The following is a 14,817-nucleotide window of genomic DNA, read 5'->3' as shown; positions in this document are numbered from 1 at the left end:
CCTGGCACAGCTTGAGACTGTGTCCCCTTGTTCTGGTGCTGGTTGCCTGGGAGAAGAGACCAACCCCACCTGGCTACAGCCTCCCTGCAGGGAGCTGCAGACAGCAATGAGCTCTGCCCTGAGCCTCCTCTGCTGCAGGCTGCACACCCCCAGCATCCTCAGCCTCTCCTCACAGGGCTCTGCTCCAGTCCCCTCCCCAGCCTTGCTGCTCTTCTCCAAACACCTTCCAGCACCTCAACATCTCTCTTCAATTCAGGAGCCCAGAACTGGACACAGCACTCAAGGTGTGGCCTGAGCAGTGCTGAGCACAAGGGCAGAAGAATCTCCCTTGTCCTGCTGGCCACATTGTTTCTGCTCCAGGCCAGGATGCCATTGGCACTCCTGCCCACCTGGGCACACTGTTGGCTCATCCTCAGATACTCTCTACCAGCACCCCAGGTCCTGGCACTGGGCATCACTCTGAAGAGCCTGTCTCCATGCTCTTTGCATTCACCCTTTACATACTGCGAAACATTAATGAGGCCACCCCTCAGGCTCCTCTTCCCCAAACCAAAGAGCTCCAGCTCCTTCAGTCCCTTCTCATGAGAAAGACATTCCACTCCATCATTTCTGTGGCTCTGCACTGGACTCTTTCAAGCAGCTCATCCCAACACTCTTGTAGAGCTGGCAGTCCCTTCCCCTTCAATCTTAGACAGAGCTAAGCCCTTAGACAGGGCTTCAAGGGGAAGACTGATCAGCCTTCCACACTTATATGGAAGGCAGAAGAGTAGAAGAAAATAAGACAAACCCCAACCAGCAAAGATGAGTCTGTTTGTTTTTCATCTCAGCCATGACTAACCTCCAGCAACTGAACCAAGGGCAAACCTGTAGGCTGATTCTGCAATCTGGATGAGGACAGGTCGAGACACATCTCCTGGAGATTTCTGTCGAGGCAGGATGTAACATAAAAGGGAAGACAAGAAAAAATAATCAGGACATGGTTATGTCACACAAGAGACCATCTCATGATCAGACAGATGTGACTACAGAGGTAGCTGGGGGAAAAAAAAAGATCCCACAATACACTGGGGATTCTATGTTCTGTTATTATTTCCTTTTCCCCTGATTTCTAAGTGCCTCTTCAGGTTGGAATAGGAAAGAAAAGAGAGACTGATAGCACAACAAAATTATTCAGCTCCAGAATCCGTGGTCTGCATATGCACACTTCAGTCATTCATCCTCGAGAGCTAAAAGCAGCTCCAGTTTGGGATTCCTCTGCTACTGCCACCAAAGCCAGGGACACGTAGTACTTCACAGGCTATCAACACAAGCATGCAGGCATTGCTCAGACATAATCAGCTAAAGCAAGATCAGGTTTGATAAAGCAGACCCCCAGTTTCATTCTGCTCACAGTCCAGGAGTGCTGGGTTCCACCCAAGGGACATTTTACCTTTCAGAAGTGCTGCAGATTTAGAAGTGACAGAAAAGAATTAGGAGAACAGAGATTCTGCTGGGGTGGTTAAGCCTCCCACACTTCCAATCACTTTTTGCAATGCTTTATTTCTATCAGGTTTTTAGGATGTGACAAGTAAAAAGGACAAAATAAATATAGTGATACTGAGGTTTTTTTTCCCCCTGAAAATGTTGGAAGTTGTAGCTAATATTTTAATGTAGGAATTGGACAGGTAAGAAATTGAGGCTATCCATGCAGAGGTGCTCAAGAAAAGCCTGGGTGAGGCACTTAGTGCCATGGTCTGGTTGCCTGGCTAGAGCTGGGTGCTAGGTTGGACTGGCTGAGATTGGAGGTCTCTGCCAACCTGCTTGATTCTATGAAAATCTTTTTGGCCTCATGATCAAGCAGTTGCTGGAAAGGAATTGGATGGAAAACAAAGAGGTGAAACAGATAGGTAGAAGAAATGGTAAGACTTCAGCAGATTCATGTGTCTCAGCCTCTTAAAATGGCATAAATCTTCCTCTCAAAGACAGTGGCCCCAAGGGAAAAACAAGAAGCTGCTTCCTTTCAGCACCGAGTTTCTGGCTACATTTTACTGCCACCTATGGTAACTTAACTTCACTTGATACGCAGCCCAATGCAAAAGCTTTTAACTCCTTTAGGAGTCTTCTAGGAATAGATGGTGAGCTTCTGGGAGCCAAGTCATCAGAATTCATCCCAGCACAGTCAACATTTAGTCACTCCTCAAACAAACAGAAAACCACCACCGCAGATACTGCCTTGGAGTGGTGGTGGTGGTGTTCAGATGGTGGTGGGGGGGAGGAGAAGAAGAAAGAGGAGGGAAAGAGAAGCATGTGTACACAGACACACACACACACAGAGGCCTGGCTTCTGGCCTGCTAGTCCTAAAAATGTAGCCTGCATCAACCCACTGTGGTCAAACTGGCGTCTCTGTGTAGACCCAGAGCAGAGCAGGGGAAAATAAAACCCCAACCAAAAACCTCTTAGTCTCACAAGACACAAAGTCAAGGCTGCCTTAAAATAGAGACAGAGAGGCACAGAAGGTTAGTTTTAAATCTATCTGTACAGAAACTCCTGGCAGTGATGAGATCAGATAGGCTAAAATGATATGAAAACTGGGAGGTGAGGAAGTTTGCCACTTGAAGAACACTCTCTTGTTTTTCCTTCTTGCCTTAAACACAACTCAGGTTCATTTGCTGTTGTTTCTTCTAAAGCCAAGAACCTTGAGGTGTTGCAAATGCAGTGATTATCAATGTTTTCACTGAAGCTGTCATGGTAAACTAAATATAACCCCTCCTGGTTTGACATTCAGCAGAGCAGAGAATCACAGAATCAACCAAGTGGGAAGAGACCTCCAAGCTCATCCAGTCCAACCTAGCACCCAGCCCTATCTAACTGACTGGCCAGGGCTGGGTGCTAGGTTGGACTGCATGAGCTTGGAGGTCTCTTCCAACCTGCTTGATTCTATGATTCTATGATTCTAGCCAATCAACCAGACCATGGCACTAAGTGCCCCAACCAGTCTTTTCTTGACCACCACCCAGCCCTGGCCAATCAACCAGACCATGGCACTAAGTGCCCCAGCCAGGCTTGGCTTCAACACCTCTAGGGATGGCAACTCCACCACCTCCTTAGGCAGCCCATTCCAATGCCAATCACTCTCTCTGCCAACAGCTTCCTCCTAACATCCAGCCTGTACCTCCCCCAGCACAACTTGAGACTGTGTCCCCTTGTTCTGTTGCTGCTTGCCTGGCAGAAGAGACCAGCCACAACCTGACTACAATCTCCTTTCAGGACAAAGCAGCCCAGAGAAGGGCCATGAAGATGAACAGAGGGATGAAAAATCTGCCCTGTGGGACAGGTTCAGAGAGCTGGATCTGTTCAGTGCTTCCGGGAAATCTTAGAGCAGCCTTCCAGGACCTGAAATGGGCCCACAAGAAAGCTGGGGAGAGACATTTTACAAGGGCTTGTAGTGACAAGGGGGAATGGATTGAGGGTTCAGGAGGGGAGACTGAGACTGGAGATTAGGAATACATGTTTTACAGTGAAGGTGGTGAGAGACTGGCACAGTGAGCTTGTGGATGCCCCCTCCCCATCCTTAATCTTGTCTAGTGGGATGTGTCCCTGCCCATGGCAGGGGGTTGGAACTAGATGATCTCTAAGGTCCCTTCCAATCCAAACCTTTCAACGAATCTCTGTGTGTGTGAGTGTTCAGAACAAGAGCTGCCATTTGCAGGCTAAATGCTGAATTCACCATCCCTATCTGAAGCAGAAAGTCTTCTTTCCTCACTAAAAATATCAGAGAGCAACAGAATCTCAGAACATAAGTCCCTTAATTAGGTACACCCTTCCTATTTACTATGTGGCTGGATGACACTCATATCCATATTATCACTCTGAAGTCAATCACATCTACCCTGTCAAAATGCAGCCTGAGAAAAAGGCACAGAGAAGAGATGGAAGGATGCAAATAAAAAGCAATCTCTAACCAGAGGTTATTCCTCCCAGATATTACACAACACAAAAGAAAAGCAGCTCACAGGAGGAGGTTGGCTATCTATATACCTGGCACTGGAAAGTGATAACAACATCAGAGTGTCCTTACCTGCCTCTGAGCCTCAGCCAGGTTGTAGGGCAATGTCCCCTCCTCCAGAGGAGCAATTCTTTCAATGTCCGCTAACGTCATGCGCCTGAGGAAATGAACTCAGCTTAGAATCTGCTCACAGCTGGACTTCAGATGAACAAGAAGTCACCACCACCCTCCCAACTGCTTCCAAAAAGAGAGACAATTCTCCACTCACCCTCGTGGCTCATACAGATCTGCTAACTGAAACAAGATGTCAACTTCCATGGGCGTAACCTGACCAAATTTCTGAGCTGCCAGGACAAACTCCTCTGCAACAGAATAAAACCCACAGAAAACACAACCTAAGTGAATCAGAGCAAACAATACCCAGCACCCCAGAGATGTTTTGTATATTAGTATTAAGAAGATGCTGATAGGGGAGGGAGAAGGGTGGAATAAAACCAGAGAATCAGAGAAATATCCAAGTTGGCAAAGTCCCTCAGGATCACCAAGTCCAACCTAGAACCCTACTCTTTACACTGAGAGTGGTGAAATACTGGAGCAGGCTGATCCCTCCCATCAGCAATGACATCCAGCAACAGGGAGACAGAGGGAGCATGGAAAAAGGCAAAGTTCTGCAAGTGAAGGACAGTTGGTTTGCACACCTGGAGCTCCTCAAATCCTTAGGCTCCCTTGGAACCTCTTCTTAATTTCAGCCCATTCTCTCCAGCAGAGCTCTCCACTCCTCCTTGATTTATGCTCCATTCACACTGGTGTGCATTTTGGGTCTCAGCATCACATGCAGACAGACTCTTCCCAACAAAATGTAACTGTCCAACGATCACAGAATCACAGAACAGTTTGGGTTGCAAGGGACCTGCAAGGGCATCTAGTCCAACCCCTCTGCAGTCAGCAGGGACATCGTCCTCCTAGAGGAGAAGCCCTGTTGAGCCTTACTGTGAATACCTCCAAGAATGAGGCCTCAACTACACAGAATCACAGCAACATGCAGGCTGGCAAAGCCCCTCAGGAGCACCAAGGCCAACCTGGAACTCCACTCTACAAGATTCACCTGAAACCACAGCCCTAAGCACCACATCCAAACCACCCTGAAACACAGCCAGGCTGGGTGACTCCATCCCCTCCCTGGGCAGCTCATTCCAGTCCCTGACCACTCTCTCTGTGAAAAATTTCTTCCTAACGTCCAATCTAAACCTCCCCAGCCTCAGCTTGAGGCCATTCCCCCTTGTTCTGTCTCCAATTGCCTGTGAGAAGAGGCCAGCAGTGCAACATGGAGAGGCATTGGGATGGGACCCAGACATAAATTCCTATCTAGAGTGGAAAGTGAAAAGCTTTTTCCTAATGTCCAATCTAAACCTACCCAGTGAAAGAAAAACAAAGCAAAGCAGAACAAATAACCCAGAGCACTCCAGAGCTGCTTTGCATTTTAGTATCAAGTAGAAGACGCTGGTAGAAGGAGAAGAGGAATAAAAGTGAGTCACTGCAAAAGCGTTGCTGCTACTACATGAAAGCATGACTCAAATGTTCTATCCTTCAGTGCTATCAGCAGGATTTAGGATCTTTGCCATAAGGTATCAATCAGCTGCAGGTCAGAGGAGGGGAGGAAGGGGCAGGGAAGGGGGAATAAAAAAAAAATCAAATAAAAAAGGCAAATAAAAAAAACACCAAAGAGAAGAAAACACAACCTCAGGAGTCAAGAGATGGGGAACTTCTCATGCATAATCCCAGCAGGCCACATTAATGAAAGTTTGGCATTGCAGAGGGAATTCTCTCTAAAAGTGGTTAGATAGAGCAGATAACATCTTGTTCCAGGCTTGTAGATCAGCTTACTGTGCCGCCACTACAAGTTGATGGAATTCTTCAGCTACCCTTGAAGGTCACTTTAATAGGCTGCCAATTTGGCAGGAGTCCTAGGAAGTTTTGGGTTGGTTTTTTTTTTTCTTAGCTTTTAAATATCTTTACATACTTTCCTCACCCTGCCCTCCCCTCCCCCCTACCTCAGTTTGCTGATTGAAACCAAAGGAAAAACCTGGAGGGTGGAATCCAACAGGAGCGCACAAATCTGAGCGGGATACCAAGGAATGCTAACGAGGCTTCCTCCTCCCTCTCCCCTCCCCCCACCCCCACACTGATTTAAGAGCACACAGATGAGGCCTTCCCCTCCACCCAACCCCAAAAACCAACTGCCCAAGGAAAACTTCCAGCCAGCCAAAGTTTCAACCCACCCTTAGTGACTTCCACGTCTTTTCTGTTTCCAGCCAGAGTACTGTAGATCTTCCTAATGAGCTCCATGTTGTTAAGGAGAGAATTAAATCCATTAAAATAGGAAAAGCTGACCTGATGGGAAGTGGTACCTCCAGCAGCCTAGAGTAGAGACAGGAAAAGAAGCAAGACTGTTACAAGCCTAAGAAAAACCTTGCACTAAAGGCTTTCAAACAATGTTATTTCACCAGAGCAAGGGCAGCGCAGGCTTGCTTGGAGGAAAGGAAAGAAAAAACCCAACCCACCCTGCAAAAGAAAGAAACCCATGCAAGATTCTTATGTTACTGAAACTAATCATGACCAGAACGTCAAAGTCTCCCCACCCTACAAACCTAAACAAACACATATGCAGGATTATAAGGACATAACCAGTAGTCGTTCACAAAGTTCAAGTTTCAGTCCCTGCTTCGGTTGGAAATGTTTCATAAGCTGCCTTATTTCTAGTAATGAGGAAATCTACTTCTACATGTAAAGTATATTGCTCTACAGAAAGATCCCAGGGCAAAGCAAAACACATTCTGAGAAAGGTCAGCTGAAACATTCCAATCCACAGGCAATCCAAGCCGTGGAAAAGCAGCGGTGAGCTGCCAGGCTTAGATCAGGCAGGCAGACAAAAGGGGAGCGGTAAGGTCTGAACCCCTACTCGTTCTCAAAGGAGCACTGAGCCTAAGTCTTTATTTCTAAGCAGTGTGCATAGAATCAAGCAGGTCGGAAAAGACCTCCAAGATCATCCAGTCCAACCTAGCACCCAGCCCTGGCCAAGCAACCAGACCATGGCACTAAGTGCCCCAGCCAGGCTTTGCTATGGCTACTCCACCACCTCCCTGGGCAGCCCATTCCAATGCCAATCACTCTCTCTGACAACAACTTCCTCCTAACATCCAGCCTAGACCTCCCCTGGCACAACTTGAGACTGTGTCCTCTTGTTCTAGTGCTGGTTGCCTGAGAGAAGAGCCCAACCCCAACTGGCTACAGCCTCCCTGCAGGCAGCTGCAGACAGCAATGAGCTCTGTCCTGAGCCTCCTCTGCTGCAGGCTGCACACCTCCAGCTCCCTCAGCCTCTCCTCACAGGGCTGTGCTCCAGGCCCCTCCCCAGCCTTGCTGCCCTTCTCTCAATACCTTCCAGCACCTCAACATCTCTCTTGAATTTTGGGATCCAGAACTTGACACAGCACTCAAGGTGTGGCCTGAGCAGTGCTGAGCACAGGGGCACAAGAACCTCCCTTGTCCTGCTGCCCACACTGCTCCTGAGCCAGCCCAGGATGCCATTGGCTCTGCTGCCCACCTGGGCACTGCTGCCTCAGCTTCAGTCCCTCTCTACCAGCACCCCCAGGGCCCTTTCTTCCTGGCTGCTCTCAGCCACTCTGTCCCAGCCTGTAGTGCTGCTTGGGGTTGTTATGGCCAAAGTGTAGAACCCTGCACTTGACCTTCTTCAGTCTCATCCCATTGGCCTCTGCCCACCCATCCAGCCTGGCCAGGTCCCTCTGCAGGGCTCTCCTACTCTTCAACAGCTCCACAGCTGCTGCTAGCTTGGTGTCATCTGCAAACTTACTGATGCTGGACTCAGTCCCCTGGGGTCCAGATCATCAATAAAGATAGTGACCAGGACTGAGCCCAGCACTGATCCCTGAGGCACAGCACTAGTGACAGCTGCCAACTGGATGTGGCACCACATGCAGATGTTGAGTCTGCACACAGAAGAATTATTGGCTCAAATCCCTGTTTAAAGCCTAAGATCAGCACTGAAGCAGATTTCTGAGAAGCTTGCCAAAATGTAATTGACCTTGAGGGAGAATCAAAGAAAATCTTCCCTCATGTTTTATGACAGAGTTGTATGACCCAGGAAAGCTGATAACAAGACTGGGGAGAGAACCAAGGAGTAAACTATCAGCTCTGATTGTCAGTCCCTAAGTCTTCTGGCTGGATGCTTCTTCCAGTATTCTGGGCAGGATTTAGCAGTTCTCATCCCTTCACATATCTCCCTGGAATTCTTTCCTGCAAGCCAAAGCAAAATAGGTTTCCCTAAACCTGGACAAGGCCAGACTTTGGATTACTCAGAAAGTGCTGCTGCAAGTTCCCAAGATTAAAAACTGCTCAAAGCCAAACATCTCCCTCCTGGTTTTCCTTCAGTGAAATGGCAGAACTGCAATGTCTGATTTGGTTTCTGCACTTCAGGTTGAAAAGTAAGTGCACAGCTATCAGTGAATGCATAGTGAATTGGACTCGATCACCTCCATGGGTCCCTTCCAACACCTAATATGCTGTGAGCCTGTGTGATTGCCCAGGGGTGGTGGGTTCAGTTCCTTCACTGTCCCAGGTGCTTGGAAATTGCACTCAGGAGCTTAGAATTGATATTACAAAACAAGCCTTTTGAGGTTAACCGCTTGAGTGGGATGCAGTGACATCCTGACACAGTTTTTACCATGGTGCAATGGCTGGAAATGGAGTTGCTGTCCCTGGAGGTGCTCAAGAAAGACTGGATGAGGCACTTAGTGCCTTGGTCTGGTTGACTGGACAGGGCTGGGTGACAGGTTGGACTGGATGAGCTTGGAGGTCTCTTCCAACCTGCCTAATTCTATGAAATAGGCAAACTCTCCATTTCTAGGCCATTACTAAGGCCCAACAACCTGCTTTGTCTTCTGTCTCAAGAGACCACTAACACTCAGGGTACACATAGAATCATAGAATCAACCAGGTTGGAAGAGACCTCCAAGATCATCCAGTCCAACCTATCACACAGCCCTATCCAGTCAACCAGACCATGGCACTAAGTGCCTCATCCAGGCTTTTCTTGAAGACCCCCAGGGACGGTGCCTCCACCACCTCCCTGGGCAGCCCATTCCAATGGGAAATCACTCTCTCTGTGAAGAACTTCTTCCTAATATCCAGCCTATACCTACCCTGGCACAACTTGAGACTGTGTCCCCTTGTTCTATTGCTGGTTGCCTGGGAGAAGAGGCCACCCCCCACCTGGCTACAATGCCCCTTCAGGTAGTTGTAGACATTCTGCAGTAAGGCTTAGAAACACAGAATCACAGAAGCATTTTGGTTGGAAAAGGCCTGTAAGATCCCTGAATGCAACCTCCAACCCAACACCAGCACAGCCATTAAACCATGTCCCAGAGTGCCATGTCCACATGTTTCTTAACATCTCCTTCCATGTGTGTAGACATAAACTCAAAAACAAGCACCCAGAAGCTGGGATAGTTGGAGTACACCAAAACAAGAATCCCATGGGTGTATCCCAGCTTTTGCCAGTTGGGATATCAGAACTGTTCACACCAGCACAGCCATTAAACCATGTCCCAGAGTGCCATGTCCACATGTTCCCTGAACACCTCCATCCATGTGTGTAGATATAAACTCAAAAACAAGCACCCAGAAGCTGGGATAGTTGGAGTACACCAAAACAAGAATCCCATGGGTGTATCCCAGCTCTCTGCCAGGTGGGACACCAGAACTACTTACAGCAACTAGACATTCTTCTACAAATGGAGTCAGCATGTGTGGGCGGATAGTGACCATAATGTCCCTGAAGTCCATCGCTGTGACTCTGCCAGACTGAGCATTGTCTCTCTGCACAAAAGCTTGTTTTGCATGTTCTAACTGTATCTCCTGAAAACACAGGGAGGGGGAGAGCAAATAAAAAGAAAGGTTAGGTTCAAAATCATCATCTGAACAGAGGAGAGCTCACACTTAAGAAAACAAAATCTAATTTCAATTGGATACTCTGTGTGCAACTTCCATGATTCAACAAATGGAATCAGAGCCAAAGTGTGTCAGCACCACTGTGCAAATCTTGCAGTGGAGCATGACATTATCCCACTGTTTCCATTCTATTTGCAAATCCATGCCTTAAAAGTCCCATTAAGGCAAGACTCAGACAAGCTGAGAATTGCCAGCACAGTGTCACAGTGAATACAGACTGCTCTAAGTTGGTATTTATGTCACTGCAGCATTCAAGAGAACAGAGTGAAGGCTGAAAGGTAAATTCAGATGGTTTAGGATCAGACCTGCCTGAGGTCTGCAGCTGCCATCCTTCCTTCTTATCTACTTCAGAATCACAGAATGGCTTAGGCTACTTCAGAGATATCTAACTCCAACCTCCCTGCCATGATCAGGGATGTCTCTCAATTAGACTTGGCTGCTCAAGGCCCCATCCAACCAGCTCTTAAACAACTGCAGGCAGAAGGCATCCACAACCTCCCCTGGGCAGCCCATTTGAGAGTCTCACCACCTTCATACTGAAGAGCTTCTTTCTAAGATGCAGCCTGAACCAGTTTCCCTTGGTTTCAATCCATTCCCCCTTGTCCTGCTGCTAGACACCATCAGGAGAAGTCCCTCTGCAACCTTCCTGTAGGGTCCCTTCAGGTATTGGAAGGCAGCTCTAAGATCCCCCTGGAGTCTTCTCTATGCTGCCACCCAAATGGGGCTTGTCTTTTTATTTCAGTCTCCTGAACTTTCCTGCTTTACAAAACTGTACCTGAAAGGTATGATGAAAAGAAAGAGGAGGAAAGTGGAAGAAGAGGAGGAGGCAAAAGACTGGTCTATGCTTCAACACCATGATTCCCAGGATCAGGGAAGTCCTTCTGCTCCTGTACTCAGCACTGCTCAGGCCACACCTTGAGTGCTGTGTCCAGTTCTGGATCCCAAAATTCAAGAGAGATGCTGAGGTGCTGGAAGGTGTTTGGAGAAGGGCAGCAAGGCTGGGGAGGGGCCTGGAGCACAGCCCTGTGAGGAGAGGCTGAGGGAGCTGGGGGTGTGCAGCCTGCAGAAGAGGAGGCTCAGGGCAGAGCTCATTGCTGTCTGCAGCTCCCTGAAGGGAGGCTGTAGCCAGGTGGGGTTGGGCTCTCTGCACCCAGGGGCAGAACAACAGGACACAGCCTCAAGCTGTGCCAGGACAGGTTCAGGCTGGACATCAGGAAGAAATTCTTCATGGAAAGAGTGACTGGCACTGGAACAGGCTGCCTGGTGATGGTGGAGACCCCATCCCTGGAGGTGTTTAAGAGGGTGTCATGGGTTAGTTCATTAGAAGGGTCAGTAAGAGGAGGCTGGATGAGGCACTTGGTGCCATGGGTTAGTTCATTAGAAGGGTCAGTAAGAGGAGGCTGGATGAGGCACTTGGTGCCATGGGTTAGTTCATTAGAAGGGTCAGTAAGAGGAGGCTGGATGAGGCACTTGGTGCCTTGGGTTAGTTAATTAGAAGGGTTAGGTGATAGGTTGGACTGGATGATCCTATTGGTCTCTTCCAACCTGGTTAATTCTGTGGTTCTGTGAAGAATTCAGGACTTTCTGCTTCGGATGAGAAGGGTCTGTGGGGGTTGTCACTGGAACTGTTACCATTTCAGTTCTGTCACGTTGCCTTTACATTACAGCCCCCTATGTGGAAGGGCTACAATTCAGCAATAATGCTCCCTCTGGCTGGATTCAGCCATGTAAGCTCTTGCTTCCCTCCAATTGTGACTGTAATTTCAACAGAAAGCTGGAAGCAAGCAGTTTTGAGAGCTTTACAGTGAGAGGAGCACAAGAACACAAAAAAATCCTTCGTCAGCTCGAGGCAGGCAGCTACCTGGGAGGCAGAAAGCTCTACAGAGGAGTTATGTATAGTAACTCTTCTCTCCCTAAATACCACCCAGCAGGTGGAAACCTATGAGCAAAAAAATGTTTGTCATTAAGTGTCAGCATCAGCAAAGAGAAAATAAATTGAATTTAGAAGGATTACAGATGGGGAAACTGCAAATGCTGCTTTCTTCTGCTTCTCCCAGCCAACTGATTGTAACCACTGACACTGCCTGGCAGTGTCGTGCTGGCAGCATCCAGCATGGAAATGCAGGGAGAGATCTGTCGCTACTTTCTTTACTGACAGGGGGTTGGACTCCTATGAGGAGAGACTGAGGGAGCTGGGGATGTTCAGTCTGGAGAGAAGGCTCTCAAGTGACCTTATTGTGACCTTTCAGTATCTGAAGAGAGCTATAAGAAAGCTGGGGAGGGACTTTTTAGGCTGTCAGGTAGTGATAGGACTCGGGGGAATGGAACCAAGCTGGAAATGGGGAGATTCAGACTGGATGTTAGGAAGAAATTCTTCAGCATGAGGGTGGTGAGAGCCTGGAAAAAGTTGCCCAGGGCAGCAGCTGAAGCCTCATCCCTGGAGGTGTTAAAGGCCAGGCTGGATGAGGCTGTGGCCCTGGCCCTGTGAGGTGACCCTGGCCATGGCAGGGGGGATGGAACTGGCTGATCCTTGTGATCCATTCCAACCCTGACTGATTTTATGACTCTATGATCCCTGGAGGTCTCTTCCAAGCTCTACATTTCTGTGATCTGGGCACTGTTCAGAGGCCCCATCCCTGCAGACATTCAAGAGCAGCCTCAATGTGGCCCTGGACAGCCTGATCCAGCTGGAGGTGCCCCTGCTGACTGCAGGGGGTAGGTTGGACAAGACAATCTCCCAACCTGATGCAACCTGCGAATCAGCTACGCTGCGGACATGCAGCTAATACAAAAACCAGCACCTGAAAACTAAACTGAAAGCCCCAAACTGCAGAGCTGTAGGTTTTTTTTCAGAGCAGCTATCTAGACTTGCAATAATTTCTATTGCTTCACCTATTTCAGCCCAACATTGTTTACCCCAGACAGATGAAGGTTTGAAGAAACACAATCCTCACTGCTTTGCAACACAAATTACTCATCCCGAAGAACCTTTTCCCACTAGATTTTTAGTACATTTAAAGATGCTCAGAAAACAAAGCTTCTCCCTTGATGCTGGAAGTCCATAATTCCCCCAGGTAGCATAAGACTCTGTGCAAAATTAATTTGCAGATCATGGCAGGCACTGCTGGTAGCAGAATTTTCACCAAATCATTTCCTACCAGAGAGGTTTTACTTCAACTTTCACTTACAGCTCATTAAAAGCTCCTTTGCTTTCCACTCAGATAGGAATTTATGTCTAGGTTCCATCCCAATGCTGCTGGCCTCTTTTCACAGGCTACTGGAGACAGAACAAGGGGGAATGGCCTCAAGCTGAGGCTGGGCAGGTTTAGATTGGACATTAGGAAAATGATTTTTCATGGAGAGAGTGGTCAAGGACTGGAATGAGCTGCCCAGGGAGGTGGTGGAGTCACCTACCCTGGATGTGTTTAAGGGTGGTTTGGACCATAGAATCATAGAATCAGGCAGGTTGGAAGAGACCTCCAAGCTCAGCCAGACCAACCTAGCACCCAGCCCTGGCCAGGCAACCAGACCATGGCACTAAGTGCCCCAAGCCAGGCTTTGCTTCAACACCTCCAGGTGACTCCACCACCTCCCTGGGCAGCCCATTCCAATGCCAATCATTCTCTCTGCCAGCAACTTCCTGTGGGGCTTGGGGATATGTTCTAAGGTGACTCTTGTAGAGTAGGGTTCTAGGTTGGGCATGGTGATCCTGAGGGTGCTTGCCAACCTGGCTGGATGTTTCTGTGATCTACAAGTCATCAGATGCAGCACAATCCCTTTCCACTGGAGTAGATGCTGGGCTTCAACTAGAAGAGAGTAACTACTGCATTAACCAACCTGCTGGGCACAAGGACATTCCCAAACAGTTTGGAAAAGGATTTAGCAAGCCAACATTTAAACATATGTTAAAATTAATCACATGGAACTGATTTTACATGCTGAGAAAGGGACCAGTGCTGCCCTTTGTGAGGCAGCCTTGCTACTGCAGTGAGGATGGAACATGACCATATCCAGGCACAGATGTGACAGAGCAGAAACTACACGAGGAAATTTGAAGCTAGCAAAATGAGAAGCAGGGGAAAATAAGTAACAACAAACCAAACCCACACCTGGAGCTGTGGGTTGATGCAAAGAGATTGTGAAGTGTGGAAGAGCCAAGCAGTTTGCAGGCTATACTTTTGGGTATCTCTGTTACTTGAAGACCAAAAAAGAGTGCTGGCAGGATGTAAATATTCAAGAATCCCACAGAAACTCTTCTAATTTAAAGCCAGAAGAGATTCATCTATAAAAAAAATATACTAATGGTATTTTCTACATAGCTTCAGCTTTGCCAGAAGTGATGATTAGCCCAAACACTGCGACAGGTAATGAATATGGAACACCTTTATGTGGCATAAGAGGAGCCAGTGTGAATGAATTTGAAGCCAGCCAGATTATTCCATTAAGAGTTGCATTGTACTTACAAAGCAGTACCTGGAGCAGAACCATCTGGTCCATGTTAAATGCAACGTGAAGAGCATTCACACATCAGGAATGCAGGAAGGTAATTTGGTATCCACTGTGGTCTCCTGCTGTCTAAGGTCCAAGGTCTAGACATCAGACCAAGGAGCCTGACTCATGCATAGGCAGGAGATCAGAGGGAAAGGCTGAGCACCAAAGGTTACAGAGCTTAAAGGAAGGCTTCCTATGCCTTGTGAACATTAACTCTCCCAGCTGTGCTGAGAGTCATTTTTGTGCCCAAGCTCCAGCATCTACAACAGAATGCTGCAGGGGAGTTTCTGTGTTTCAGAAAGTAGGTAAAGAGATG

The 14,817-nt window shown here is 48.0% G+C and overlaps 1 protein-coding gene across 3 annotated transcripts in view; it reads right to left on the bottom strand.

The window, feature by feature from the left end:
- Positions 1 to 14,817, bottom strand: part of SLC25A13 (solute carrier family 25 member 13) — a 117,254-nt gene that overhangs the window by 46,087 nt on the left and 56,350 nt on the right. For all 3 annotated transcript variants that reach the window (XM_064166988.1, XM_064166989.1, XM_064166990.1), the window contains 5 exons: positions 9,771 to 9,917; positions 6,266 to 6,404; positions 4,255 to 4,348; positions 4,059 to 4,143; positions 839 to 923 (listed from right to left, as the gene is read on the bottom strand). In XM_064166988.1, the coding sequence (XP_064023058.1) occupies positions 839 to 923; positions 4,059 to 4,143; positions 4,255 to 4,348; positions 6,266 to 6,404; positions 9,771 to 9,917 (550 nt within the window). The remainder of the gene's footprint in view (positions 1 to 838; positions 924 to 4,058; positions 4,144 to 4,254; positions 4,349 to 6,265; positions 6,405 to 9,770; positions 9,918 to 14,817) is intronic.

Source organism: Pogoniulus pusillus, chromosome 28 (genome assembly GCF_015220805.1).
Source record: "Pogoniulus pusillus isolate bPogPus1 chromosome 28, bPogPus1.pri, whole genome shotgun sequence".
Classification (NCBI taxonomy): domain Eukaryota; kingdom Metazoa; phylum Chordata; class Aves; order Piciformes; family Lybiidae; genus Pogoniulus; species Pogoniulus pusillus.
Note: the sequence above shows the minus strand (reverse complement) of the source record. Positions and strands in the feature narration are given on the sequence as shown.